The 27220-nt window shown below is 60.7% G+C and overlaps 1 protein-coding gene across 2 annotated transcripts in view; it reads left to right on the plus strand.

The window, feature by feature from the left end:
- The first annotated feature begins 1069 nt into the window (after positions 1 to 1069).
- The window catches only part of FLT4 (fms related receptor tyrosine kinase 4), a 47423-nt gene continuing 21272 nt past the window's right edge, over positions 1070 to 27220 (plus strand). Inside the window, exons 1-10 of one of the 2 annotated variants that reach the window (XM_050793147.1) lie at positions 1070 to 1199; positions 19737 to 19833; positions 21035 to 21279; positions 21475 to 21587; positions 21738 to 21900; positions 22008 to 22147; positions 22415 to 22583; positions 22881 to 22998; positions 25686 to 25840; positions 25928 to 26090. In XM_050793147.1, coding sequence (XP_050649104.1) covers positions 1142 to 1199; positions 19737 to 19833; positions 21035 to 21279; positions 21475 to 21587; positions 21738 to 21900; positions 22008 to 22147; positions 22415 to 22583; positions 22881 to 22998; positions 25686 to 25840; positions 25928 to 26090 — 1421 coding nt within the window. In that variant the 5' untranslated portion in view covers positions 1070 to 1141. The remainder of the gene's footprint in view (positions 1200 to 19736; positions 19834 to 21034; positions 21280 to 21474; positions 21588 to 21737; positions 21901 to 22007; positions 22148 to 22414; positions 22584 to 22880; positions 22999 to 25685; positions 25841 to 25927; positions 26091 to 27220) is intronic. The other variant, XM_050793148.1, reaches the window with a different exon arrangement.

The raw sequence follows: 27220 nt of genomic DNA on the forward strand, positions 1-27220 counted from the left end.
ATTTGCGATTCCAGCTTAATAATATAGCCAATTCTTACCTGGGTTTGAGAGAGCTAGTAGTGGTTATCGAAAATCTACTCTTGCTTTTTGGCGAGGATGAACGGACTTTGGGGGGCGGGGTGGGGGGATGGAAAATGTGAATGAAACGAAAAGCAGGGAGGGAGGATGAGACAGTCATGGTCATGGGCTTTATTATTAAACAGGAAAAATCTAGAGACAAACTGAAAAGAGAACGGAAGTCTGTGAGAGGGTTGCCAAGTCAGAAAGCAAAAGCAAAGTGTCGCTTTATTAAAAAGGTGGGGGCGGGTCCTGATTGAGCTGAGAACAAAACATTTGGGGGGGTTCTAAAGCTTGGAGGCCAGGCCTGCAGGGTGGGGGTCGGTTATCCCGGGTGTCCCGCTCAAGGGTGCAGCTTCCATCGGCACTGTGCATCGCCACTGTGCAGGTAGTTAAAGACTGCTGGACGGGTTTTGTTTGCTTTTTTTTGTTTGTTTTTTTGAGGCGGAGTCTTGCTCTGGCTCCCAGACTGGAGTGCAGTGGCTCGATCTCGGCTCACTACAACCTCCTTCTCCCGGGTTCAAGCGATTCTCCTGCCTCAGTCCCCCGAGTAGCTGGGATTACAGGCGCGCACAACCAAGCTCGGCTTATTATTTTATTTATTTATTTGTTTATTTTTGAGACTGGGTTTCCCTATGTTGCCCAGGCTGGCGCCAATATTTTCAAAGATTTAACATACTGCTATTTTTACATGTACTGCTTTTTTGCTTACTCTGGATTTTATCGATGGAAAGAAAGGACAGAAAAGGGCGCGTGCCGCATTTTGTGCCCCTTGCCCACCAGGCTCCATTCCCTCCGGAGCGCACACCGAGGCCGTCTGCGTTACCCGCGTCCCCGCGCCCGGAGCCGCCCAGGAGGGGGCCCGGACCCCGCGGTGCAGAGCGCGCACTGCTCGGGTGGACCGGACGCCCCGCGGCGGGCTGGGAGGGACCGGGGGGAAGGGGGGGCGCGGGGGCGGCCTGAATCCCTGGCCCGCCTCCCCGGGTCCCCGCCCCGCCCCGCCCCGGGCCAGCCTGCGCCCGCGACGACACTTTCAGCCCCGAGCCGCGGCCGCTCAGGTCGGACCCACGCGCAGCGGCCGGAGATGCAGCGGAGCGCCGCGCTGTGCCTGCGACTGGGGCTCTGCCTGGGGCTCCTAGACGGTGAGCGCGGGGCCGCCGGGGAGGGGGCCGGCCGGGGAGGGGGACCGCGCACCTGGGGCGGGCGCTGAGACCGCTCCGACGGGGACGGGCGGGGGACACGGTGGCCCCGGTGCGCGGACGCCGGAGGGAGCACGGCGCTCGGGGCCCGGGACCTCGGGATGAGGAAAGGGCGGGCGGGGACTGCAGCCGGGTCAGGGCCAGGGCGGCCGGGCCGCGCCTCGGCGCAGGGTTCGCCCTCCCGGCCCCGAATCGGCTTCTCCGTGGGTGGCTCCGGGTCCTCCAGCCGGGCCCCGTCGGGCTGCGCGCTGAGCCTGGATCCTTCGTGCCCTTCCTCGCTTCCCCGCGGGGTCTCTGCGCCGCGCCGCTGGCCCGACCCACGCGCACCGGAGATCCCGGCCATCCCGGCCCCAGACCGGGTGCGCACTTCCCGACGCCCGACGTCTCCGCTCGCGGGCGGTCCCCCAGAGGGCGCTCGAGCCGGGCTTCCACCTCCCGCGGCCGGGGCTGCAGCGCAGGGGCCGGGACTCCCGTGCGCAGGAGGCTGACAGGTGCAGGTGCAGGTGCAGGTGCAGGTGCGCGCTGGGACCTCAGAGGAATCTTGAGGAGGCGAATCGGGGGCTGTCAGCGCGGCAGAAGGGGCGGAAGGCCAGGGGTCCCCGGATTTGAGGGGACAGGGGCCTTGAAGGCCGGCTGAGGAGCAGAGGCCCCCGCGGGAGGGTCCCCTGCCCAGGAGAGGCGGGGTTCGGTTTGTGTTGGGAATGTGGCTCTGGCGGGGAGGGACCCAGACCTGAGGCGGAGGTGGAGGGGTTGGAGAGAGGGATTGGGGGGGATGAGGGAGGGGCAGAGGGAGTGGATGGAGATGTCAGGATAGGGAGTGGATGGAGATGTCAGGATAGGGAGTGGATGGAGATGTCAGGATAGGGAGTGGATGGCGATGTCAGGATAGGGAGTGGATGGCGATGTCAGGATAGGGAGTGGATGGCGATGTCAGGGAGGAAGCTGAGAAGATGAGCTGGGAGTCCACACGGAGCTGGTGTCTCTGGAAATCAAAGGGTGGAAGGGCGGGGTCAGGGGTTCCAGTGTCTGAAAGGGGAGTGCCGGGAGCTATGAAGCCAGCGATGGGGACCTCAACATTTCTGCACGCCATAGGAATTAAATACTGGCTTTACATGCTTGTAATTCTCACAGGGAGTGTCAGACTCATTTTACACATGGAGAAGCTTAGAGCAAGGACGTGTGTCACTTCCCCAAGATCCCCAGGAGGCCCAAAGGAAGCCCGACAAAGCCTGCCTTCTGCCCACCACCTGTATGTCCACGGGCTGAAGGGCAGAGGCCAGGAGAGGGGACAGGTCTGGCTCAACCAGGGGAGGAGGGAGGAGAACATCTGTCTGGGCCCCTGAGTCGGGCAGGTCAGATCAGGGTGCTGCCCTTGGCCCTCCTGGACCCAGCCCAGGACCAGGCTCTCACAGGTGCTCAGGATGTATTTGTGAGTGGCTGTTAGAGCTTGGTTGGACTGCAGGGCTGTAGAATGGGAGACACTTAACCCAGAGGAGACATGGGATGGGCGCCTGAGTGCAGTGTCTGAGGCTGAGCTGAGGACCTGGAGAGGGAGCAGAGAGACCCAGGAGGGGACCCTGGAGGAGGGGCCCAGAAGGCAAGGGGGCTTCCAGGGAACATTCTGCAGGTCTGAGGAGAACCGGGAGAGGCCAGTGTGCTGTGCTCCCGGCTGGAGCACGGCGGGATGTGGGGTGAAGGGTGACGAGACCATTTTCTGCAGTGGGTGCAGTGACTTAGCGACCCAGTTATGAAGAGGAGAGAGGGCGTAAGTGGGGGCCCCATGGAGAGGGGTGTCCTGGGCTGGACCTGGGTTTGGCTGGTGGGGAGATGGCAATAGAGACTGAGGTCATCCCTCCCTAAGCCCTGCACCTTGCTCTATCCCCTGCTAGGCTGAAGACCCCGGGAGCCCCCAGCTTGGTGGGGGATGCCATGGCGGGAGCACAAGCCCTCAGCTGCAGTCGGGTGTCAGAGCAGCTGGGTGGGAGCAGGCCGGAAGCCTGAGCACCCTGAAGCTGACCCCTTAAACGTGTGCTGTTGGTCATAGAACCGGACTTGTCCTGCCTCCCCCATAAAGTCATTTCTGTGTGACCTGGGCCCCCTCCTTTCCCCTCCTTGCACCTCAGTTTCCCCAAGCATAACCATGGCATACGCTGGCAAGCACCGGGGTTGTGTGGGTTGTGTGTGCTTGGGCTGGACTCCAAGACTCGGTTTCCTGCTTCAGTTCCACAGTCTTGCCCTGGTGGAGAGGGTAGGTCGCAGATGTCTCTTGGGGCTTCGTCTAGAGAGAGGCCATTGGCACCTCTGCACGGTGGCTGCCAGCTTAGGGACATGCCAGAGCAGGGTCTGCTGGGCATCTGGAGTGGCCTGGTCTCGGGACGTTTGCCCTTGCTGTGAGCTGAGTCACACAGGCCCAGGACTGGACAGATGTGTGGCCCAGGGATGCAAGTCAGTGCAGGCAGGATGTGGGGACCAGGCCCCCTTTACTTGTGCCTGGGGACCTTCTGCTGCAGCTCAGGGCTCTGAGGACTCGAATGCGGGTGCTGTTCCCTTCTCCACCAGGCCTGTGGCACACAGCCAGTGTAGCTAAAGGGGTCCTGTGCCCTCCCAGAGCGGCCCCACGTGGCTGGGCCCAGATAGGGTGTGAGGTGTGATGTGTGGTCTGTCTGGTGAATTCTCCACCATGACCCCCAGCAGTGGCACCCCGACCCAGGGAAGGAGCCTGCAGTTCTATGCAAGACCCCAGCATAGTGCCTGTCCAGCGTGGCCCAGGGAGGACGTGGACCTGGCCCCATCCCGCAGGGGTTTCCTGTGCCTTGCAGGGACACAGACATGCCATCAGACGTCTATCGCCCAGGGATGAAAGTGTTCAGGGGCCCTGGTGAGGCCCAGCTGGTGGCTGTAAGCTGCACAGGAAGGCAGTGTCGCTTCCAGCTAAGGCTTCCTGGTGGGGTCTGCAGAACTCCAGGACAGGGAATTCCAAACAGGGCAAAGAACCCCGTGAAGGCTCAGAGGCAGGCAAGTCCAGATGGTGAATGTGGCCAAGTGAGTCGTCCGGTGAGGCTAGAGTCTGGGAGGAGTGGATGGGAGGTGGGGGAGACGAGGCTGGAGACGGGGCAGCGCCAGCAGCAAGGAGGCTGGTGTCCAGGGGAGACAGGAACTGCAAGTGGATAACCCAGGGGATAAACTGGGGTGGAGGCAGGCAGCAGCTGGGGATGGTGGGGACAGAGGAAGTCTCAGGTCTCTGGCTTCAAGGATAGTTTATCAAAGGGAGACCCTGGAAGAGGAGCGGGGCCTCGGGGTGGAGGTGTCCAGTGGGATTTCCTGGGAGGCCTCAGCTGCTGCAGCCAGCCAGATAAGGAAGGAGGAAAGTTGGGAGCACTTGAGTGTGATGGGGCAGAGGGGAATGGGGGAACCCAGGGAAATTAAGTGAAGTCAGCTGCAAGGGGAGGTTCTTCTCTGTGTCTGGCTCACTCCCCTCCTGCTGTCTTTTGGGTATTTTCCTCCACAGGGCAGTTTTCTCTCCACCAAGGAGTAGCCTGTGCCCCACGTTCCTCTGAGATGCGCCTCAGAGTTGGGGGTGGGCAGGGAGAAGGGTCTGGAGAGCCTCTCACACCCCCTAGACTCTCAGCAAGATTCAGTCAATGTGTCCAGCTGGAGCCGGGGATTCCTGAGTTTCGATCCTTTTCAGACACTGGCTTCCTCTGGAATCCGGGTTTTCCGGTCACACTGAGGAGACAAGTCTGGAGCAGGAAGGTGCGGGCATTCATTCCCGGTGGGGGAGCAGGGGCCAGCCCTGGCCAGGCTGCACGGGGCTCACCGCAGGCACACTCCCGGCCCCGTCTGAGGCCCGCAGCACCCTAGCCTGCAGCCAGGCCCGGGCAGATCCAGGTGGTGAGTCGGGGAGCCCCGCCACGTGGCCAGCGAGGTCAGCAGGGGTTCATGGGAAAGGACTTGTCGGCCACAGGAGAGGACATCCTGCTGCGTTTCCCTCTTCCTGCGGCAGGAGCTGGTGGCCCCGATTTAGCAGCACTGGGGGGCCACCTCTGCGCCAGCTGGGTTGTCTGATAACGCCGCTCGTCCTGCCGGCCAGCAAGCAGAGCCCTGACCCCACGGAAGCCAGGGAAACTGCGTGGCAAAGCGGGCTGCCCCACGGCAGTCCTGTGCTGGGAGCTCAGCATCTGCTCAGGCCCCCTCCTCCTGGTCTCCACCCCCACGGGGTACTCAGGCAGCCCATGCTCCCCGCGGGTCCAGCCCTTCTCAACCTCGTCGCCACTCCCTGCTTCCAGCATCTTCCAGAAATTTGTCTCCATTCTGCCCCAAAGGGACTGCCATAAAATACGAATCTGAGCCTTCAGGCCCCCCCCGCCCCCACTCACCCACAAGATAAGCACCAGCTTCTTGGGCTCGTGGTACCGGCCCTTCCTGCTGGAGTCCCAGGCTGTCCCTAGCCCCACGTCCACCCAGCCTACACTCACTGCACACACCAGCCCTGGCACCATGGCCTTTCACCCGCTCTGGACACGCCCTTTGGGAGCCTGCTGGGAACTCCGGGCAGACAGGGTGCTAACGGGCCTTCCAGGGCAGGTGAGGGCTTCGTTCCCGCTCAGTGTGCCTCTGGGAGCACAAAATTCAGACTCTCAGGTGGGTTTAGGGGAAGCCCTTATCACCACCCAGCTCAACACACTGGCCTCAAAGCTCCTCTAAATTCTACCAAATGGAGATGGATTTGTTTGAAGCAGCAAGCGTGCACACGCACACAGATGTGGAGTGTCCGGCAGCGAGCCACACCTCAGTGTGAAAAGGTTTCTCAGATTGCTTCACAGCAGGACGTGTACAGGTTTTAACCTTGTCACACAGACATTATTCTTATTATTTTGGAGATTCGAAAATTAAGGCTACAAGAGTGAAACGGCTTTCTAGATAATAGATGGCTTATTTCGGGGAGGTAATAGGTGTCTGGTATCTGGTTCTAAATAGCACAGGGGCCAAGGGGGAAAGAAGGGGCAGGAAAGAAGGGGCAGGCACACAGGCCGCTGTCCACGTTCTCCAGGGAATGCCCTAGAGGGCTGGGCAGATGGCCTCTTCAATTTCTAACCACCTCATGGCCATTTTTACTTTGCTGTCCCAGAGACTTTCCGAAGTAGCATGTCGCAGACAGTTCCCCCAGGCCCACCATTCGCCCGGCATGCCCCTCTGTGCACAGCTTCTCCACCCTCCCGGTACCCTGTGCCCTCTTCCCCCTCACCCCCACACCTGCCCACACATCCTATGGTGTCTTTTTGTCCCTTGGATCCTCAAAGTCAGCCACGGGTAAATTGCTGACCAAGTCCAATGCTGGGAATGCCACTGCAAAAAGAGAAACAGAAGCCCTTGTCTTGAACTAACCCGGTGAAACCCCGTCTCTACTAAAAATACAAAAAATTAGCCGGGCATGGTGGCGGGCGCCTGTAGTCCCAGCTACTCGGGAGGCAGGAGAATGGCGGGAACCCGGGAGGCGGAGCTTGCAGTGAGCCGAGATCACGCCACTGCACTCCAGCCTGGGCGACAGAGCGAGACTCCATCTCAAAAAAAAAAAAAAAAGAGTTTGAGAGCCTGGCCAACATGGTGAAACCCTGTCTCTACTAAAAATAGAAAAATTAGCTGGGTGTGGTGGCAGGCGCCTGTAATCCCAGCTACTCAGGAGGCTGAGGCAGGAGAACTGTTTGAACCCGGGAGGCCGAGGTTTCAGTGAGCCGAGATCGTGCCACTGCACTCCAACCTGGGCAATAGGGTGAGACTCCATCTCAAAAAAAATAAAAAGAAAGAAAGAAGTGTTAAAAGTGGTAATGAGCCAGCAGAACTATGGAAAAGTCCATGGAACTATGGAAAAGTGCAGGAGTCCTGGGTGGGGAGCCTTAGTGTGAGATGCTGAAGTAGCACAGGAGCTCAGACGTCAGAGGCAGGGAGGGACTGTTCCAGATCCATGGCACGTGGAGGTCTGGAGCCGCACTGGTTGGGTGGCAAGGAGGCAAAGGAGGCGCCAGATTCTGCCCATAAGCAGCAGAGAGGCAGGGGATGGTTTTAGGCAGGAGAGGGACTTGTGTTCTGGAAAGATCTTTTGACCTCTGAGCAAGGACTGGGCCAGTGGGGAGACACTGGTACTTCGATCTGGGGAGAGCCGTTGAGGCTGGCCAGCAGTGGGGTGGGGAGGAGGGAGAGTGGAGCGACAGCAGCCCTGGAGTGCCCGGGAGGGGCTCTGCGGCCAGAAGGCGTTCATACCAAGGTGTGGTCAGGATGGCGAGGACAGGTGGGGGCGGGGGCCTGGCACTCCCAGCCACCCCACCCGTGGTGCCCTCCTCCTGGGCCAGCAAGCTCCTACTCAGTCTGCAGAGCCCATTTCAGCTCAGAATGGAGGCAACTTGGTGGCCTGTTGGCTGTGGGGGATGAGCGAGGTCAGGAATGTCTGGTGGGTGAGCATCACTCCAACAGCCAACCTAGTGGGAGGGAGAGCGGCGTTTCCAGCACTGATGGAAGAGATGATTACATTTTGTAAAATGCAGAAATGCAAAGTATAGACATCTGTAGGACAAACAGTAGCTTCCCGTAGTCCTGTCTTCCCAAGACAATCTTTTAATGGTCATGTATTTTGGAGCACGTTAGCCTCTGTGTGCTAGCTTCCTATCTGGACAGTGGCAATATGGAGGCTGCTGCAGGGGTGTGAAGGCGTGTGGAATGCACATGTGCTTAGAGCTGTGTGCACACGGACAGTGCTCAGTGCCTGCTGTTATTGTTGTGGCAGGAGGTATTGGGAAAGCAGACTTTGGAGAATTTGCCATCGGTGTATGGATACTCTTTATCATTACTGTGTGGGTGCCTCCTTCTCCACATTCTTGCCAGCGCTGGGAATTCCCTTTTTTTGTGGTACTTGCTCCTCTGGCAGGTGCACAGTTGTGAGCTCCGTGCCTCCAGTCATCCTCCCCAGTGTTGGATGTGGGCTGGGCTCGAGGGCTGGGTCCTCCAGGACTGGAGCCCAGGAGAGCTGTCAGGGAGGGTGGGAGCACAGAGTGGGGCTGAAGTCCCCCGGTGTGCCACCATCGAGAGAGAGAGTAAGTCCAGCGAGCAGGACAGCAGCCCGAGGCTGGCTGGGGACCTGGGTCTGCTTCCACGGCCTCATCACCCTCACCATGCTCCATCTGCTCCATCTACTTGAGGACCCGAAGTCACGGGCACTCTGGCCTGTGTGCCCTCCTCCTGGGCCAGCAAGCTACAATGCCCCTTTCAACTCCCATGAATCCTCTCCCACCAGCGAGGCTTGCCCCCCTTGCTCTGAAGACAACACAGGGTCAGAGTGAAACAGCAGCTGTAGCAAACCAAGCATTCAGGAGGCAGGTGAGAGCAGAGAGATCCGTGTGCATGAACCAGACACAGCGTATTCTTTCTTTTTTTTTTTTTTTTTTTTTTTTTTTTTTTGACACAGAGTCTCACTCTGTTGCCCAGGCTGGAGTACAGTGGCGCGATCTCGGCTCACTGAAACTTCCGCCTCCTGGGTCCAAGTGATTCTCCTGCCTCAGCCTCTCGAGTAGCTGGGACTACAGGTGCCCACCACCACGCCCAGCTAATTTTTGTATTTTTAGTAGAGATGGGGTTTCACCATGTTGGCCAGGATGGTCTCAATCTCTTGACCTCGTGATCCGTCCGCCTTGGCCTCCCAAAGTGCTGGGATTCCAGGCGTGAGCCACACGCCCGGCCGACGGTTTATTCTTAGCCATGTTGTTTGTGGTCTGTAGCTCCCAGTGATCTTGGGGCTGATGCATCTCTCGCAAGTGGGAAAACTGGGGCTTGGAGAGAGGAAATGATTTGCCCGAGACCATACAGCAGACAGCAGAAGTGTGGGGTGCCCAACCCGGCGTGTGGGCTCAGCTCTCAGGCCTGCAGGATGTGCAGTGAGGACCAACAGCCCCTTCAGCTCTGGAGGCACAGGGGCTGCTGGCCAGGTTAGCGGGGGTCACCAGACAGGACGCTCCTGCCGCCTCCCCCCAGGTCTCTGCAGAGGCCTGGCCCCAGGAGTGAAGAAAGAAGGTTCAGGTGACCCTCTCTGCCCAGCCCCAGCTCAGCCAGCAGCTCCATTGCTCCCCACCAGCTCCCTCCACTCTGCAGCCTGGCTTCTGGCTGCCTTGTCCTGCTGGACTCAGCTGCCCAGAGAGTGTGTGTCCAGCCGGCAGGCCTGCCACACAGCCCCTGTCTTCCCAAGCACCCCAGGGAGAGGGAGAAGCGGGGCCGGGCCCAGGGTGGCCACAGCAGGGCCATGCTCTCTGCCAATGCAGAGGGGCCCCAAGCTCATGGATAATCCCAGTGCCATCCTTGTGCCAGCTGTGCTGGGCCTGGGGACAGAGCCATGGGCTGATGACACCCCAGCCCAGGAGCTGCTTGATGACACAGATCCTCCACGTGCTGTGGGTCAGGGCCAGAGTGGGGATGACATGCTCAGCTGGGGGCAGCAGGGCAAGCCTCACGGGCCCTGGAACTGGGGCCACAGTTTGCCGGGCACAGAGGGAGAGGGAGGACAGAGGACACAGCCCAGCCGGGCAGGGAGGAGGCTGCTGGAGAGCAGGGGCCCGGGAGGCTGGCGCTCAGGGTGGTGGTTGAGAGAGATGGCAGGGCGAGAGCGGGGCAGGGCTGCAAGGATGCGGCTAGTTCTACCCTCACTTTCTCATGCCAGCCCCCTCACCTCTGCACCAGGAGCTGGGCCCAGCCATGCCCTGTGGACTCAGCCATCATTCTGAGGGCAGCTCCCAGAAACCAAGTAAGGCCAGCCCTCACCCACGCTGCCCTGTAGAGAGGGCCGGGACCCTGTCCCACCAGGATGTGGCACAGCCGGCCCATCTCAGTCCCATCCTGGTGGGCCCAGAGAGGATCTGATGAGAAAACAGGGATTCTGTACGGAGCAAGGGATGCAGGACACGCAGGTGTGGAGCTGCGGGAGGGCCCAGCTCACACATCATAGGAGGAAAGCAAGGCTGGCTCTGCCAGCAGCTCTCACTGGGCTGGGCTGGGCTTTCCCTCCGTTTTCAGGAAAGAAGCTTTTGAAAAAAACGGCATCATTAGCTTAAAGGGCTTTGCCTGCAGCCAACCAGGGCGTGAAGCCAGATGGAGGCCAGGCTCCAAGGAGGGGTGTGGTGGAGGCCACTGGGGCGCAGGACCAGCCAGCCATGTGCCTCCTACATGGGCCCTCCTGCCTGTGGGGATCTCTGAGGCTTCAGACTAGGGGCTAGGAGGAAGGCCGGGCTGGGGTCTGGCCTGAGCCTTTGCCCCCGGCCTTTGGAGGGGAGCCTGGTCCTGGGGCAGGGACCATCCTGGACTCAGCCAGACTGGGTTCCCGCATGGCTGCCTGCTTCTGTGAGGCCTGGAGCCTCAGTTTCCTCACTCGCTGACCTGGCTGTTGAGCCCTCCCTCCCAGGCTGCTGTGAGGATCCAATGAGGCAGTCGCAGTCGGCCGGCTGCCCGCCGCCTCGCTCATTGCCAGCGCCTAACCCATGGGACATTTCCCCACTCTGCCTGGCCCTCGCGGAGGGGTGCCAGCACTTCCCGGGGGGGGGTGCAGGACCCTCCTGTGCCGCTCTCACGCCCGCCACGCCTGTGGCTGACGCCAAGACCCCGTGGGCCAAGGCCGGAGGGTGTCCTGGGGCTGCGGACAGCACAGAGGGGAGGAGGTGTGCACTCTGGCCTTGCTGACCTCTGCCCGGTGCCTGCCCCCACCATGCTGCTGCAGGCTTGGGGGCCAGGGCTTTGCGGGGCCTTGGGGAAGGAAGAAGCCAGTTCCCGGGCCAGGAACAGGAAGGCAGGGGGAGCGCGGCAGAGGCCAGGATGACAGTGCTTCCTGCTGCGGGAAGGGAAGGACGGCAGAGACAGACAGCGGCCAGGCAGGAAGGATGCGCCGCCTTCGGAGCTGCAGAGCTGCAGGTGGGGGCTGGGCAGTCACAGAGCCTCTGGACGTGGCAGCCTGCAGCCTGAATCTGCCCTGGGGAGCCCATTCTGTAAAACGGAAAGCATCTTTTCCAATGGAAAAGACTCTTTGTCAGGCTCTGACAAGAGTCTCTGAGGTCTCAGAGGTCTGTAGAGCCATCCATCCATCTACTTGCTATCCATCCAACCATCTGACCATCCACCCATCCACCCTTCACCCATGTGCCCACCTTTCCACCATCCATGCTTCCATCCAGCCATTCAGTCATCCTTCCACCTGCCCATCCATCCATCCTTCTGTTCATCTACCCATCCATGCATCCTTCCATCTGTTGATCCATCTTTCTATCCACTCATCCATCCACCCATCCATCCATCTATCCATCCACTCATCTACCTGTCCATCCATCCATTCATCTGTCTGTCCATGCATCCACCCATCCATCCTTCTACTCACCCATCCATCCACCCACCCATCCACTCCTCCATCCATCCATCCACCCACCCACCCACCCTTCCACCTATCCACCTACCTACCCATCCAGCCATCTCTCCATCCACTCATCTACCTGTCCATCCATCCATTCATCTGTCTGTCCATGCATCCACCCATCCATCCTTCTACTCACCCATCCATCCACCCACCCATCCACTCCTCCATCCATCCATCCACCCACCCACCCACCCTTCCACCTATCCACCTACCTACCCATCCAACCATCTCTCCATCCACTCATCTACCTGTCCATCCATCCATTCATCTGTCTGTCCATGCATCCACCCATCCATCCTTCTACTCACCCATCCATCCACCCACCCATCCACTCCTCCATCCATCCATCCACCCACCCACCCACCCTTCCACCTATCCACCTACCTACCCATCCAGCCATCTCTCCATCCACTCATCTACCTGTCCATCCATCCATTCATCTGTCTGTCCATGCATCCACCCATCCATCCTTCTACTCACCCATCCATCCACCCACCCATCCACTCCTCCATCCATCCATCCACCCACCCACCCACCCTTCCACCTATCCACCTACCTACCCATCCAGCCATCTACCCTTCCACCCATCTACCCACCCACCCACCCCTCCATCCATACTTCTTCCATCCCTCCATTTTTTTCATTCAATGAGTATTCCCTGAGACTTTACTCTGTGCCAGCTGCTGTGGGAAGCATGGGGTGGGATAAAAAAGAGCTGTCTTGGTCCAGTTGAAACTTACTGCCTAGTGGAGGACATGGACAGATATAGCTTAAACAAACACATAAATAAGTAACTCCAAGTTGTGACAGGAAGGATGCCGTAAGCTGCCGGGAGGCTAGGACGGAGCTGTTTTGTAGGGTGAGGAGGCCATGTCTAAGCTGAGTCCTGAGCGTGAGAAGTCAGCCTGAGGGCACAGGACAGTCTGGTGGCTGGAAACGTGAACGCGAAGGGGACGGACCACGAGGGTGTGGAGAGTCTGGCGGCTGGAAACGTGAACGCGAAGGGGACGGACCACGAGGGTGTGGAGAGTCTGGCGGCTGGAAACGTGAACGCGAAGGGGACGGACCACGAGGGTGTGGAGAGTCTGGCGGCTGGAAACGTGAACGCGAAGGGGACGGACCATGAGGGTGTGGACAGTCTGGCGGCTGGAAACGTGAACGCGAAGGGGACGGACCATGAGGGTGTGGACAGTCTGGCGGCTGGAAACGTGAACGCGAAGGGGACGGACCATGAGGGTGTGGACAGTCTGGTGGCTGGAAACGTGAACGCGAAGGGGACGGACCACGAGGGTGTGGAGAGTCTGGCGGCTGGAAACGTGAACGCGAAGGGGACGAACCACGAGGGTGTGGAGAGTCTGGTAGCTGGAAACGTGAACGCGAAGGGGACGAACCACGAGGGTGTGGAGAGTCTGGCGGCTGGAAACGTGAACGCGAAGGGGACGGACCACGAGGGTGTGGAGAGTCTGGTGGCTGGAAACGTGAACGCGAAGGGGACGGACCACGAGGGTGTGGAGAGTCTGGTGGCTGGAAACGTGAACGCGAAGGGGACGAACCACGAGGGTGTGGAGAGTCTGGTGGCTGGAAACGTGAACGCGAAGGGGACGGACCACGAGGGTGTGGAGAGTCTGGCGGCTGGAAACGTGAACGCGAAGGGGACGAACCACGAGGGTGTGGAGAGTCTGGTGGCTGGAAACGTGCACGCGAAGGGGATGAACCACGAGGGTGTGGAGAGAGGGGCAGGGACCAGGAGTTTGGATTTTCTTGGGCGTGCAGAGGAATCCAGTGCACTGACGAGACTGAAGCACAAGTGTGATCAGGCTTGTGCTTTTTCAAGTATTACTCACTGCAGGGAGCGGGGCCTAGAGGGAGGCCTGGAGGAGGACAAGAGAGGGCCCAGGAAACCACTCTGGGGTGCGTGCAGTTGTGTTGGCCCCAGTGGGAGAGCAGGGGCCGGCCCTGAGGTGTGTCCAGCCTGACAGGCTTCAGTGGTCTGTCAACGGATGGGCTGGGAGAGGATCTGGGGAGAGGGAGCTATGGAGGGAGGAGCCTTTGGTGGGGCTGGAGGGAGTGCGTGTCTGCAGTTTAGCATTGGAAACGCAGACTGCCGGTTGTCTGTGGGGTGTCCAAGTCCAGTGGGCAGCTGAATGCTTAAAAGTGAAGTTGCAAACAGTAGTCCTGGCTGCAGCTAGAGACCTGGGAGGTGTCTGGACTCCAGAGAGACAGTGGTGCCCAGCACTGTGTGTTGGGCAGAGGGGAGGTGGGGAGAGGTAGGTCACAGATGCTGCCCAGGGGAGAGCAAGTGCAGCTCCCTGCCCTGTGTGCCCACTAGGCCTGCAGCCTGGAGGTCATGGGAGGCCCCGCCCAGTGGCTCCATGAAGTGAGGGGGCTGCACCCCACTGGTGGATGAGGGGAGACCAGCAGAGGGGAATGAAGGGGGATAGGAAAAGGGGCAGTGGCTGGAAGAGAGTGTGGAACCAAGGGATTATTTTGTTTTGTTTTTAAGATGGGAGATGGGCCAGGCGTGGTGGCTCACACCTGTAATCCCAGCACTTTGGGAGGCCAAGGTGGGTGGATCACCTGAGGTTAGGAGTTTGAGACCAGCCTGATCAACATGGAGAAACCCCATCTCTACTAAAAATACAAAATTAACCGGGCGCGGTGGCGCATGCCTGTAATCCCAGCTACTCAGGAGGTTGAGGCAGGAGAATCACTTGAACCCGGGAGGCGGAGGTTGCGGTGAGCCGAGACTGCGCCACTGCACTCCAGCCTGGGCAACAAGAGCGAAACTCCATCTCAAAACAAAACCGGTGGGAGATGATTGCATAAAGACTGGTGATGAGAAGAGAAATCTGTGGCGGGGGGCCCTAGGCACGATGGAGGGCCTGGTTTGGGGCAGGCATGTCAGAGATTTCTGGGGCCCTGGCTGGCAGTGTGGGCTGGGATGTGGGAAGATGGGGTGTTTCTTTTTTCTTTCTTTCTTTTTTTTTTTTTGAGATGGCGTCTCGCTCTGTCCCAGGCTGGAGTGTGGTGGTGCAATCTCCGCTCACTGCAAACTCTGCCTCCCGGGTTCAAGCGATTCTCCTGCCTCAGCCTCCCGAGTAGCTGGGATTACAGGCGCCTGCCACCACACCCAGCTAATTTGCGTATTTTTATTAGAGATGGGGTTCACCATGTTGGCCAGGATGGTCTGCCCGCCTGAGCCTCCCAAAGTGCTGGGATTACAGGCATGAGCCACCGCACCGGCCAGTGGGATGTTTCTGTCTCATGATTTTGCCCTCTCGATGCTGAGAGTGAGAGAGGAGCACCCTGAACTGTGTGCACCCAGGAAAATGAGGGGGAGGAGCTCACGTAGGGGGCCTTGTGCTGCCGCGTTGCTCTGTTCGGGACGCGTGCTGTCTCAGGGTTGGGATGGAGGACAAGAGGTGAGGGAGCATGCAGAGGGATGGGCTGCAGACCCCATGCACCAGAACTGCATGCACCAGGACGGGGCAGCACCAGGAGGGCACTGAGGGGTGGGGAGGAAGCAGTGGGGGCTTTGAGGAGGCTGAAGGACGTGGTGTTGTGGAGCAGGAACAGGGGAAGCGGGAGAGAGATAAAGACATGCATTTGGGATGGCATGGCCTCTGGTAATGACCAGGTCCAGGGTGCGCCCTTGGAGCTGAATGACTGAGGAGGAGAAGAGGGGAGGACCATGCACGGGGATCTCAGAGGCCAGGGTGCTGGTGAGTCAGCCCTGTGGATGGTGAAGTCATGGAGAAGAGCAGGAGCTGGGGTGGGGGGGATGGTGAGCCAGGAGCTATGGTCAGCAGAGAATGAGGGGAAGTGACGGGGGGTGCAGCTGATGACAGCTTTAGTGGGGAAGAGGGCGGTGCCGCCAAAGAGCAGGACCCTCAGAGGGAGGGCAGGTGGCTGCGAGGGGTTCAGGCCAGAGGGACTGCTATAGGGAGGGCAGGCGGCTGTGAGTTCAGGCCAGAGGGACTGCTGTAGGGAGGGCAGGCGGCTGTGAGTTCAGGCCAGAGGGACTGCTGTAGGGAGGGCAGGTGGCTGTGAGTTCAGGCCAGAGGGACTGCTGTAGGGAGGGCAGGTGGCTGCGAGGGGTTCAGGCATGTGGGGTGAAGAGCAGTAACTGCCCAGGGGCAGTGGCGTGGCCAGAAAGCCAGGCTTCACATAAGACAGGAAGGGACATTCGGAGTGGACAGTGAGGTCTACAGCAAAGTTTGCCAATCACGCAGGGCACAGTGGAAGGTTGGTGAAGGCAGAGGGGTCACTGGAATAAGTTATGGCATGTCATGGAAAAGGAGAGCTTGCGTGGAGGGGCAAGCACGGTGGATGGTCCTGCTCAGCGGTGATGCAGGTGCTTCCTTTGGTGGTACGATGCCTCCAGGAGGAAGCTCCTACAGACTCCCCTCCCCACCCACCCTTCACCCATCCACTTTCCTTTCACCTGTCCACCCACTCTTCTACCCATCCATCCATTCATCCTTCCACCCACCCATCCATCTGTCCACCAGTTTACCCACCCATCCACCCATACTTCTATCCATCCATGCATCCATTCTCCCACCCACCCACCCACACTTCCATCCACCCACCCACCTACCTCCCCACCCACCCATCCACCCATCTGTCTGTCCACCCATCCGTCCATTTATTCATCTGATTCATCATTCATCCATCCCATTTCCATCCATCATCCATCCGACCATTCTTTTTTTTTTTTTTTTTTTTTTTTTTTTTTTTTTTTTTTGAGACAGAGTCTTGCTCTGTTGCCCAGGCTGGAGTGAGTGGTGCAATCTCTGCTCTCTGTTGCCCAGGCTGGAGTGAGTGGTGCAATCTCTGCTCTCTGTTGCCCAGGCTGGAGTGAGTGGTGCAATCTCTGCTCACTGCAACCTCCGCCTCCCGGGTTCATGGCATTCTCCTGCCTCAGCCTCCCAAGTAGCTGGGACTACAGGCGCCCGCCACCTCGCTCGGCTAATTTTTTGTATTTTTAGTAGAGACGGGGGTTTCACCGTGTTAGCCAGGATGGTCTCAGTCTCCTGACCTCGTGATCCGCCTGCCTCGGCATCCCAAAGTGCTGGCATTACAGGCCTGAGACACCGCGCCTGGCCCATCCCACCATTCTTATATCCACCCCTTGAACCTCCTTTGCACATCTCTGTCTTGGGCTTAGGAAGATGAATAAAATTGAGCCTCTGTTCAGATGTGATCATCAAACCACAATTCAGTCTTACTGTGCTCCAGCAGGAGCTCGAGGAGGAGGAAGAGGCCGGTGCTGCCTGAGTGATGAGGACATCTGAACTAGACCCTAAAGAGGGAGGCCCTAGGGAGGGAAAGAAGGAAGGAGGGATGTCTGAGGAAAAGGACAAGTGTTCAAGACAGGAAAACAACAGGCACTTTGGGAGGATGGGAGGAGGAGGGCCACGCCTCCTGGGAGAGGAAGCTGGAGAGAGGCAGTGGCCGGAGGGCAGAGGCCCAGCCCACCTTGCTTTATCCTGGGAACAGAGGGGAGCCATCCGAGGAAGCTGGGCTGACAGCTGCCATACAGTGGAGCTAGACGGTGTGTGCTGGATGTGCACTCCTGAGAAGGGGGGCCACCAGCTCAACACTCCAGACCTCAGTGGGGTGGGGATGTGCTCTCTCCTGCAGTGAGGGCGTGGGGCTGGGCATGGGGCTGGGCAGGTGGACACTGGACTCGAGCCTGGTCTCCTGACCTCCTACGAGGCCCACTGGGAAGGTAGAGCCCATTCGTCCCCACAGGTCTAGCCCCATGCCCATCATCCCTCCTCTGTAGCGCTGAGGAAAGACCACCGCCCACTCCAGTGCCCACATACATGCCCAGCTCTCCTCCTGGCGTGGACTGACTTTCCACTACCTGGAAAAAAATCCCCTCCTTCAAAGCCCAGCTCAGCAGGATTCCTTCTTAGCTCCTCACCACCCGAGGGGAGCCTCCTCTCTGCAGGGATCTCCCAGCCCCTGGCCCAGACTCCTCTCGTGGCAGCCCCAGGGGTGCAATCTATGGGCTGCCAGTGCCCAGGCCCTGCTGCTGTGCTGTGAAGGCTGGGCACCGCCCAAGGGGAAGGGGCTGCAGAGCCCACAACCCCCTTCTGCCTCGGGGCCCCAGGGGCAGGCTGGCAAAGCAAAGACGTGGTGGTAGTCACAGCAGCAGACAGGCAGGCAAGGCGCTACCTTCTGAGGGTGGCTGGAGGGCCTCAGCGTCCCAGTCTGGACAGTGAGTCTGGATGTGTGGTTTAAGGCCCTTCCTGCCCTGGACCCATAGTGAAGTGGTGCCTGGAAGGGTTTGGCCAGGAGAGAGGAATAGAAGGGAGAGGCCGGAGGTCGCTGACCAGTGACTGTGCTGCCCGTGTGAGGCCGAAATGAGATCTTGGCGTGCAGCAGGCACCTGGTGCCGTGTCCGAGGGTGGCTTGGGGTCAAGGGTTCCCTGGGCTCCACCCCACCCCCATTAGCTTCAGGGCAGGACCCTGGGGCCTCAGGGAGCTGTCCTCGGGAGGGCAGGAGAACTACACTGCTGCTGCCCCAAACCCCGAGGGACCTGTCGGACTGGAGGGGCCTGGGGGCAGAAGAGTGGGCTGTGCCCCCAGGAGTACAGGGACCTGGGGGAGGAACAGGACGCAGCCCTGGGCCTCTGGCCATGCAGCCCTCCCTTCCTGTTGTCTCAGGATGCCCCCGGCAGGATGCATCTGCCAGAGTTCCAGACCCAGACCTCCCCTGGGGCCTGCTCCCACCCACACCGGGATCCCACCACATTCACACTCATGTGTGTACACACGCTAGCATGTCAGAGATGCACAAACATGCATGCTTGCACATACACACAAAGCCACACACACACCACTCAGACATAGGCACACACAGACTCACACACCCAGGCCTACAGGGACGCGCGCGCGCGTGCACACACACACACACACGCCACCCCACGGGGAGGAGGGTGTGGGGACAGCAGGGCTGAGTCCTGCAGGACAGAAGGCCCAGCCCAGCCAGCCTACAGTCTCTGGCTGAGGGTGGGTTTCAACCAGATGGGGCCGGTTTATTTGTGTGTCTGAAGATCCCTGTGAGAAGGTCTGGGGGTGTCTAGGGAGGCCTGGGCAGGGAAAGCCCAGAGGAGGCTGGGGCAGCTGGCGGGGTCTGTGAGGGTGCAAGAAGCTGAGGAACCAAAGGACACCTGTGAGGTGACGCCACGTGGCCTGGGAGGGGGAAAGCCACTGGCAGAGAGCAGGCAGGAGGGCGGAGGCCTGCGTGGTGTGGGGAGGACCTGGGATGTGCAAGATCCCCTGGGGGCCGGGCGCGGTGGCTCAAGCCTGTAATCCCAGCACTTTGGGAGGCCGAGACGGGCGGATCACGAGGTCAGAAGATCGAGACCATCCTGGTTAACACGGTGAAACCTCGTCTCTACTAAAAAAAATACAAAAAACTAGCCGGGCGAGGTGGCGGGCGCCTGTAGTCCCAGCTACTCGGGAGGCTGAGGCAGGAGAATGGCGTAAACCCGGGAGGCGGAGCTTGCAGTGAGCTGAGATCCGGCCACTGCACTCCAGCCTGGGTGACACAGCAAGACTCCGTCTCAAAAAAAAAAAAAAAAAAAAAAAAAAAAGAAAAGATCCCCTGGGAAGCAGCAGGTGTAGGTCAGCAGTTGAGGAGGGAGGGCCTCAGGCAGCAGCACTGCAGGGGCCATGATGCCGAGGCGACATGCTCCAGCACCCCTCCCCCTGCTCCTTCATGCCAGCCGCTCCACTCACTGGGGTCAGAGGTTGGGGTTTGGTCCAGGGTGGTGTGTAGGTGAGGATGGCGGCTGTGGGGCAAGGCAGGGTGAGCCTATGGGAGAGGTTCGTGGCTGTCTTGGGGCCTGGGGGCTGGTGCTGCTCACGGTGCACATGGTGAGGCCAGGCCACACCGAGCTGGCTGAGAACCTGGGCTGCTTTGGCCCCGCAGCTGGTCCGCCCTTGTGATGCAGAATGCCCAACCATGCCCGATCAACGTCGTGTGAACTCACGATCCAGCACCACGCTGACCTTGTCTCCCACCCCAGGCCTGGCGAGTGGCTACTCCATGACCCCCCCAACCTTGAACATCACAGAGGAGTCACACGTCGTCGACACCGGTGACAGCCTGTCCATCTCCTGCAGGTACGGGTTCCCTCTCCTACTGGCAGGCCAGGGAGGCTGCAGAAGCCCAAGGCAGGAGGTGGTGGCTGAGGACCCAGATGGCAGCACCTCCCAGGGCAGAGTGGCCTCGGGGCTGTGGAGTCTCCCAGGCTATGGGTGACTTTTGTCCTCCCCAGCCTCAACCATACACCCCCATCAGCATTTCTTTTCTTTTTTTTTTTTTTGGAGACAGAGTCTGGCTCTGTCACCCAGGCTGGAGTTCAGTGGCACAATCTCAGCTCACTGCAAGCTCCGCCTCCTGGGTTCACACCATTCTCCTGCCTCAGCCTCTGGAGTAGCTGGGACTACAGGCGCCGCCACCACCCCTGGCTAACTTTTGTATTTTTAGTGGAGACAGGGTTTCACCGTGTTAGCCAGGATGGTCTCAATCTCCTGACCTCATGATCCGCCCACCTAGGTGTCCCAAAGTGCCGGGATTACAGGCATGAGCCACCGTGTCCTTTTTTTTTTTTTTTTGAGATGGAGTCTCACTCTGTCGCCCAGGCTGGAGTGCAGTGGCCCAATCTCGGCTCACTGCAAGCTCCGCCTCCCGGGTTCACACCATTCTCCTGCCTCAGCCTCCGGAGTAGCTGGGACTATAGGCGCCCGCCACCTCACCCGGCTTATTTATTTATTTATTTATTTATTTATTTGTATTTTTGGTAGAGACGGAGTTTCACTATATTAGCCAGGATGGTCTCGATCTCCTGACCTCGTGATCCGCCCGCCTTGGCCTCCTAAAATGCTGGGATTACAGGCTTAAGCCACTGTGCCTGGCCCCTCATCAGCATTTCATATGGGGCCTCATCTCCCTGCACCCCACTCCTGACATCTCACACTGACCCCAGGCCACTTCCCAGGTCATCTGCACCCACTCCCAGCCACCCTGGGAGCCACCCACGGGGGCCCCAGAGGTGGTGTCTCCCCACCTTCCCAGCTGTGATCCCAGGCCTGTGCTTGTCTGCAGGCCAGCCTGCCACACCAGCCCCAGGAGCCCAGTCGAGGCCCAGGGGCCGGGGAGTGCCCTGCCCCGGGCAGGGTCTGTAGTGTGCGCCCAAACCCTGGGCAGTTCCATGCTCCGGGTAAGACAAGCCTGGTGAGCCTTGGCCTGAGGGAGGCTCCTCAGGGATAGTCCCCATGGGCTGCCGCTGGGGCCCACCTGACCACTCCTGTCCTCTGCCAGGGGACAGCACCCCCTGGAGTGGGCCTGGCCAGGAGACCAGGAGGCACCAGCCACTGGGGACAAGGACAGCGAGGACACGGGGGTGGTGCGAGACTGCGAGGGCACAGACGTCAGGCCCTACTGCAAGGTGTTGCTGCTGCGTGAGGTGCGCGCCAACGACACAGGCAGCTACGTCTGCTACTACAAGTACATCAAGGCCCGCATCGAGGGCACCACGGCCGCCAGCTCCTACGTGTTCGTGAGAGGTGAGACTTGGAGGCAGGCCAGGCTGGGGCAGGGTCCCGGGCAGCTGGGGCCCACACCGCCCCCAGCCTGTGGACCCCGAGATGGCAAGAGGAGAGAACGGGGCCCCACCTGCTCCAGCACCGCCCAGCCCCATGGAGCCCTCCCCCAGCCTGGCCGCCACAGCCCTTCCCCAATACCTTGCTCCCTCTCCACAGACTTCGAGCAGCCGTTCATCAACAAGCCCGACACGCTCCTGGTCAACAGGAAAGATGCCATGTGGGTGCCCTGTCTGGTGTCCGTCCCCGGCCTCAACGTCACGCTGCGCTCGGTACGGCCCCGCCCCCACCCCCACCCCGGGATCCGGCCCCACCCCCACCCCGGGATCCGGCCCTCCAGTCCCACCCCTGGGAAAGGCAGCTGCCTGTCTGGCCAGGAGCAAGGGGACAGCTGGTCACTGATGGTGGCCTTGTCCCTCCAGCAAAGCTCGGTGCTGTGGCCAGACGGGCAGGAGGTGGTGTGGGACGACCGGCGGGGCATGCGGGTGTCCACGCCGCTGCTGCGCGAGGCCCTGTACCTGCAGTGCGAGACCACCTGGGGGGACCAGGACTTCCTTTCCAACCCCTTCCTCGTGCACATCACAGGTAACTGGGCTGTGTTCCATTCACAGTAGCGGGGCTGTCACTGCCTCGCTGGCCTCAGTGGGCGTCGTCCTGTGAGGGTGTGGGAATCACTGTGCGTGTGTCAACAGGCAACGAGCTCTATGACATCCAGCTGTTGCCCAAGAAGTCGCTGGAGCTGCTGGTAGGGGAGAAGCTGGTCCTGAACTGCACCGTGTGGGCTGAGTTCAACTCAGGTGTCACCTTCGACTGGGACTACCCGGGGAAGCAGGTGAGGTCAGCAGCCCTGCCAGGCTGTCCTGTCCCCAGGAGTCCCTGCCACTGTCCAGCACACACTGAGCCTCTGTGTGGAGGATGTGCGGACCCAGGCCTGCCCCAGGTGCCCCAGTCTGAAGGGCAAGTGTTCCGCCCAAAGACGACTCAGGGCCTGGGTCCAAGGCTTCTGGAGCCGCCGCTGGCTGGGCTGGGAGGGGTGCCTTTGGTGGGGTAGCTGTGCAGGAACCCGCTGCTGACGCGGGGCTTCCCTGGGTGCGGGCAGGCAGAGCGGGGTAAGTGGGTGCCCGAGCGACGCTCCCAGCAGACCCACACAGAGCTCTCCAGCATCCTGACCATCCACAACGTCAGCCAGCACGACCTGGGCTCGTACGTGTGCGAGGTCAACAACGGCATCCAGCGGTTTCGGGAGAGCACCGAGGTCATTGTGCATGGTATGGCATGGGTGGGTCAGGGTCAGGCGCCATCAAGCCTGGGAAACAAGGGTCCTTGTGCCATGTGGGCCTGGGCCCAGAGCTCACGGTGCACGTGAGCATTCGGGAGTCCAGCCAGAGGGAAGGGAGGGCCATGAGCGGAGGAGCTGCCCAGCTCCTGCACTTGCCCAGCTCCTGCATGGCCAGCCCCAGTCTACAGGTGTCCGGCTGCCGGGGCTGCAGGGGCCATGGGGGGAATCCCTGGTCAGTCAACGACGGGTCAGTCCTGGATTTACACTGACTTCTCCTGTCTGGCAGAAAAGCCCTTCATCAGCGTCGAGTGGCTCAAAGGCCCCATCCTGGAGGCCACGGCAGGAGACGAGCTGGTGAAGCTGCCCGTGAAGCTGGCGGCATACCCTCCGCCCGAGTTCCAATGGTAACAGCCCTGGCTCCCCTGACCCCACCGCTACCCTTCCAAGCCGAGGGGCAAAACAGACCACGGGGGAGGAAGGGCAGCATCCTCGCCATCAGGACCTGCACGCTGAGACCAGGCATGGCAGGAGCCTCTCTCAGGAGACGCCCCAAGGAGCCCGCCCGTAATGTGGTATTCCAGATGGAAGGTCTATCTGTGCTCCTGCCACACCGGGAAGGGTTTCAGTACCAGCCTTCTGTTCCATGTGGGTGTGGTGGGCACATCGAGGGGCTTTTCCTAACTGCCTCCTGACGGCTGGCTGCCTCTCTGCCCTGCAGAGTCTCCAGGGCCTGCCCTGAAGCAGTGGCTTAGCGTTCCCTATGCCTCCTTCTAACGAGGCTGCCTCTCCCAGGACCCTCCTGTCCAGAAATGTGGAGATGCCACAGGGAACTGACACATTGCCTGGGCTGGGCCTGTGCTGTGTGGCAGTGAGCAAGAGAGCTTCCAGGAGGCCGGCAGGTTGCTAGGGTCCCCACAGACCCCCGATCTGCAGGCTGAATGAGGCTACCCTGCAGTGTGCCGAGGCCCAGGGAAGGGATGCCTCAGGGGTGGCTCTGCCTCTGCTGGCTGCTCCCTGCAGGCTGTCGGGGGGCATGGCACCCCTCACAAACACATCCGCAGGCAGCCACACTTTGAGTCCCCATTGCATGGATGAGGAAGCAGAGGCCAGGAAAGGGTATTTGTAACTGACCCCCAAGTCCCCAGGAGGGGTCTCTGCTCTGAGCTAGCCCAGCAGCCGCCTCCTTTCCAGCCTGGGCACCTCCCTCCTGGCAGGGCCACTCTTCCTGGAGCTGGGCAAGCAGAGGCCCAGGGTTTCCTCAGCCAGGGTCCCCTGCACTGGCTGGGGGCTGCTCTCTCCTGGGAAGGCCCAGGGTGTCCTGGCCCTGAGCCCAGTGTGACCCTCCCACTGAGGACACAGACTTCGGTGTCCGTCCAAGGCACCTGGTCAGTGCCAAGGCCCTTGGGGCAGAATCCTGAGGGCACTGGCAGATCCTGGAGCCTCACTCACAGGTGCAGCTCCTGGAGACTCCTGGGCCCTGTCCCCCACCCTCCAAGGCCAGCAGGACTGAGCCTGCTCTGGGCAGGTGGCAGCTCTGTTGCATCCAGGGTCTACCCGATCCTCAGGCAGCTGCCTCTCAGAACAGCTTTCCAGGATCACTCCTGCCACATCTGGTCCTCTTCCTATGGCACCCACCCAGCCTTCCTGTGGTGCCCATCCTTCCTATGGCACCATCACGTGACGATGGCGAGCAGTGACTGGGTGGATGGTCTGGCAAACACACAGACAGACTGGTCCTTGGCTTCCAAAGCACCCATAGTGTGTCCAGCACGCTGCTGGCACTGTCAGAGTTAAACCTCACGACAGTTGCAAGGTGCATGTCATCTCCGCTGAGGCAATGAAAGGGTCTCAGATCCGGCAAGTGGCAGACTCGGGACCAGAGCCACGCAGACAGCACCACCTCAGTTCCGCCCCGGCCCGGGCCTGCCTCGCTCTGTGACCCCAGGCCAGGCAGCTCCCCTCTGGGTCCCTGCTGTGGTGTCCCAGTTGAGAACAGGTCCCTGCATCCCCTTCTCTCTTGGTCTCTGCCCAAGGGCTGTGCCTCTCCCGGGCCACGCTGCGGTGTCTCTCTGGTCTACCACACTCAGCACCGGGGCAGGCGCCTGTCCAAAGGAGGAGTATCTCCGTACAGAGTCCAGGTCACAGAGACAGGTGCAGGGGCCCCAGCACACCCTCTGGGGCCGAGACAGCGGCTTCCTCACGTGTGCAGCAGACATGTAGGGAGCTGGGCGCAACTCTGCAGGAGGCAGCCCTGCCCTCGTGGGGCTCCCACCCCAGGGGGAAGATGGGCAGTCAATAGACACAGCAAGGCAGGGGCAGGCCACAGCATAGGATAGGCAGGCAGGCTGCACACCCCCACCCAAATGAAGGAGGCAGGGAGCCCTGCAGATTCCTGGCTTCGGAAATGAGTGTGAGGTGGGCAGTGATAGACAGGCCTTGGGGTGGGGGGTGGACAGCAAGAAGGCCACGTGTCTGGAGGGGCCACACACATGGCAAGGAGCTAGACTGCTCACAGGGACTGCACTTCAGATGTCGGTAAGAAAGAGGACAGGGTCTCCAGGCCTGCCACATCTGGGCGCCCACCCACCCTTCCTATGGCACCATCACATGTCGATGGCGAACAGTGACTGGGTGGATGGTCTAGCAGACACACAGATGGGCTGGGTGGAGGAGCCAGGTGTGTGGGATCCTCCTGGGCTGGGCTGGGCAAGCCTGGCCGAAGAAGGCTGTCTGCAGCCACAGGTAGGGAGAGCGAAGGCGCTGCCCCAGCAGGGACATGGTCATCTCGCTGCTTGTGGAGAGATCACAGAGCCTTTGGGGCAAGGCAGGGGATGCTACTGCAGACCTCAGTGACTGATGCCCCTGAGCCGGCCGCCTGACACGGTTGTCACACCTGGGAGATGTGGCCTGGAGATATCTCCAGGGACTTAGGCCTTCCCCTCGCAGACCAGTGTCTCCCGCCCTACCCTGCACTCCTGCCAGCCCCTCCCTCCTCCTGACCGTGTATTTGGGGTTGGGGGTTGGGGGTGCCAGGATGAGGTTGGGGCTGAGGTGGGATCTGTATGGGCCCTGACCTCCCTTCCCTGGCCAGGTACAAGGATGGAAAGGCACTGTCCGGGCGCCACAGTCCACATGCCCTAGTGCTCAAGGAGGTGACAGAGGCCAGCACCGGCATCTACACCCTCACCTTGTGGAACTCTGCTGCTGGCCTCAGACGCAACATCAGCCTGGAGCTGGTGGTGAATGGTAGGCCAGGGATGGGAGAGCACACGGGTGGGCGGTGGGCGGTGTGGCATTGGAAGTCAGCTGACCGGCCATGTGCTGTGCCCCCAGTGCCCCCCCACATACACGAGAAGGAGGCCTCCTCCCCCAGCATCTACTCGCGCCACAGCCGCCAGGCCCTCACCTGCACGGCCTATGGGGTGCCCCTGCCCCTCAGCATCCATTGGCACTGGCGGCCCTGGACACCCTGCAAGATGTTTGCCCAGCGGAGTCTGTGAGTACAGCTCCTACGTGCGGCCCAGGCCCCCTGCACAGCCACAGCCCCCGCCCCCAGCCTCGGCCGTGAGGAGCCCTCTTTATAGTGCCCCTCACCACCCAGGCCTTCCCTGTACCCCTCCCCAGGGCCCTGCTCTGAACTTGAACCCTACCTTCAGCTATAGCCAATCCCTGGCCTCACCGCGCCTGAGTGAGGCTCAGAGCTTCCCTTGCACCCCTCCTCCACCAGCTGGCCAGGCTGGACAAAGGATTGGTCCGGCCCCCACCCACCTCCCTCAAGAGCGAAGACCTCTGGACACATAATTGCATCATCTGGAGGCAGGAGGAAGCACGTGCCTCTGAGCACCCAGCAGGACACCTCCAGTGGGGCAGGGGTCTGGGAGGGTGTTATCTGAGCCTCTGGGATGGTTGCACTGAGCCCCACGGCACACCGTGTGTGCTCACGTGCCTCAGCTCGTCTGTGCAGCACTCACATCACCCCCTTACAGACAGGGAAACAGGGTCAGAGAAGGGAGATGGCTTTCCCAGGGGCACAGCTATAAGCAGCAGGACCAACCCACCTGCTGAGCCATGCTCCCCTCACCCACCCACTGGGCTGTGCTCCCCTCGCCCACCTGCTGAGCTGCGCTCCCCTCGCCCACCTGCTGAGCTGCGCTCCCCTCGCCCACCTGCTGAGCCGCGCTCCCCTCACCCACCTGCCACCCACCTGCTGAGCCGCGCTCCCCTCACCCACCTGCCACCCACCTGCTGGGCCGCGCTCCCCTCGCCCACCTGCCACCCACCTGCTGGGCCGCGCTCCCCTCGCCCACCTGCCACCCACCTGCTGGGCCGTGCTCCCCTCGCCCACCTGTCACCCACCTGCTGGGCCGCGCTCCCCTCGCCCACCTGCCACCCACCTGCTGGGCCGCGCTCCCCTCACCCACCTGCTGGGCTGCGCTCCCCTCACCCACCTGCCACCCACCCGCTGGGCCTCGCTCCCCTCGCCCACCTGCTGGGCCATGCTCCCCTCCACTGAGCGGGATGCCAGCAGGACAGATGGGTTTCACAGGACACTTAGACGAGCAGGGGATGAGAGGAGGGCGCCCAGGTGGGCAGGGCTTGAAGGCACTAGGGAGCCAGTGAAGGGTG

Source organism: Macaca thibetana, chromosome 6 (genome assembly GCF_024542745.1).
Source record: "Macaca thibetana thibetana isolate TM-01 chromosome 6, ASM2454274v1, whole genome shotgun sequence".
NCBI classification, from domain to species: Eukaryota; Metazoa; Chordata; class Mammalia; order Primates; family Cercopithecidae; genus Macaca; species Macaca thibetana.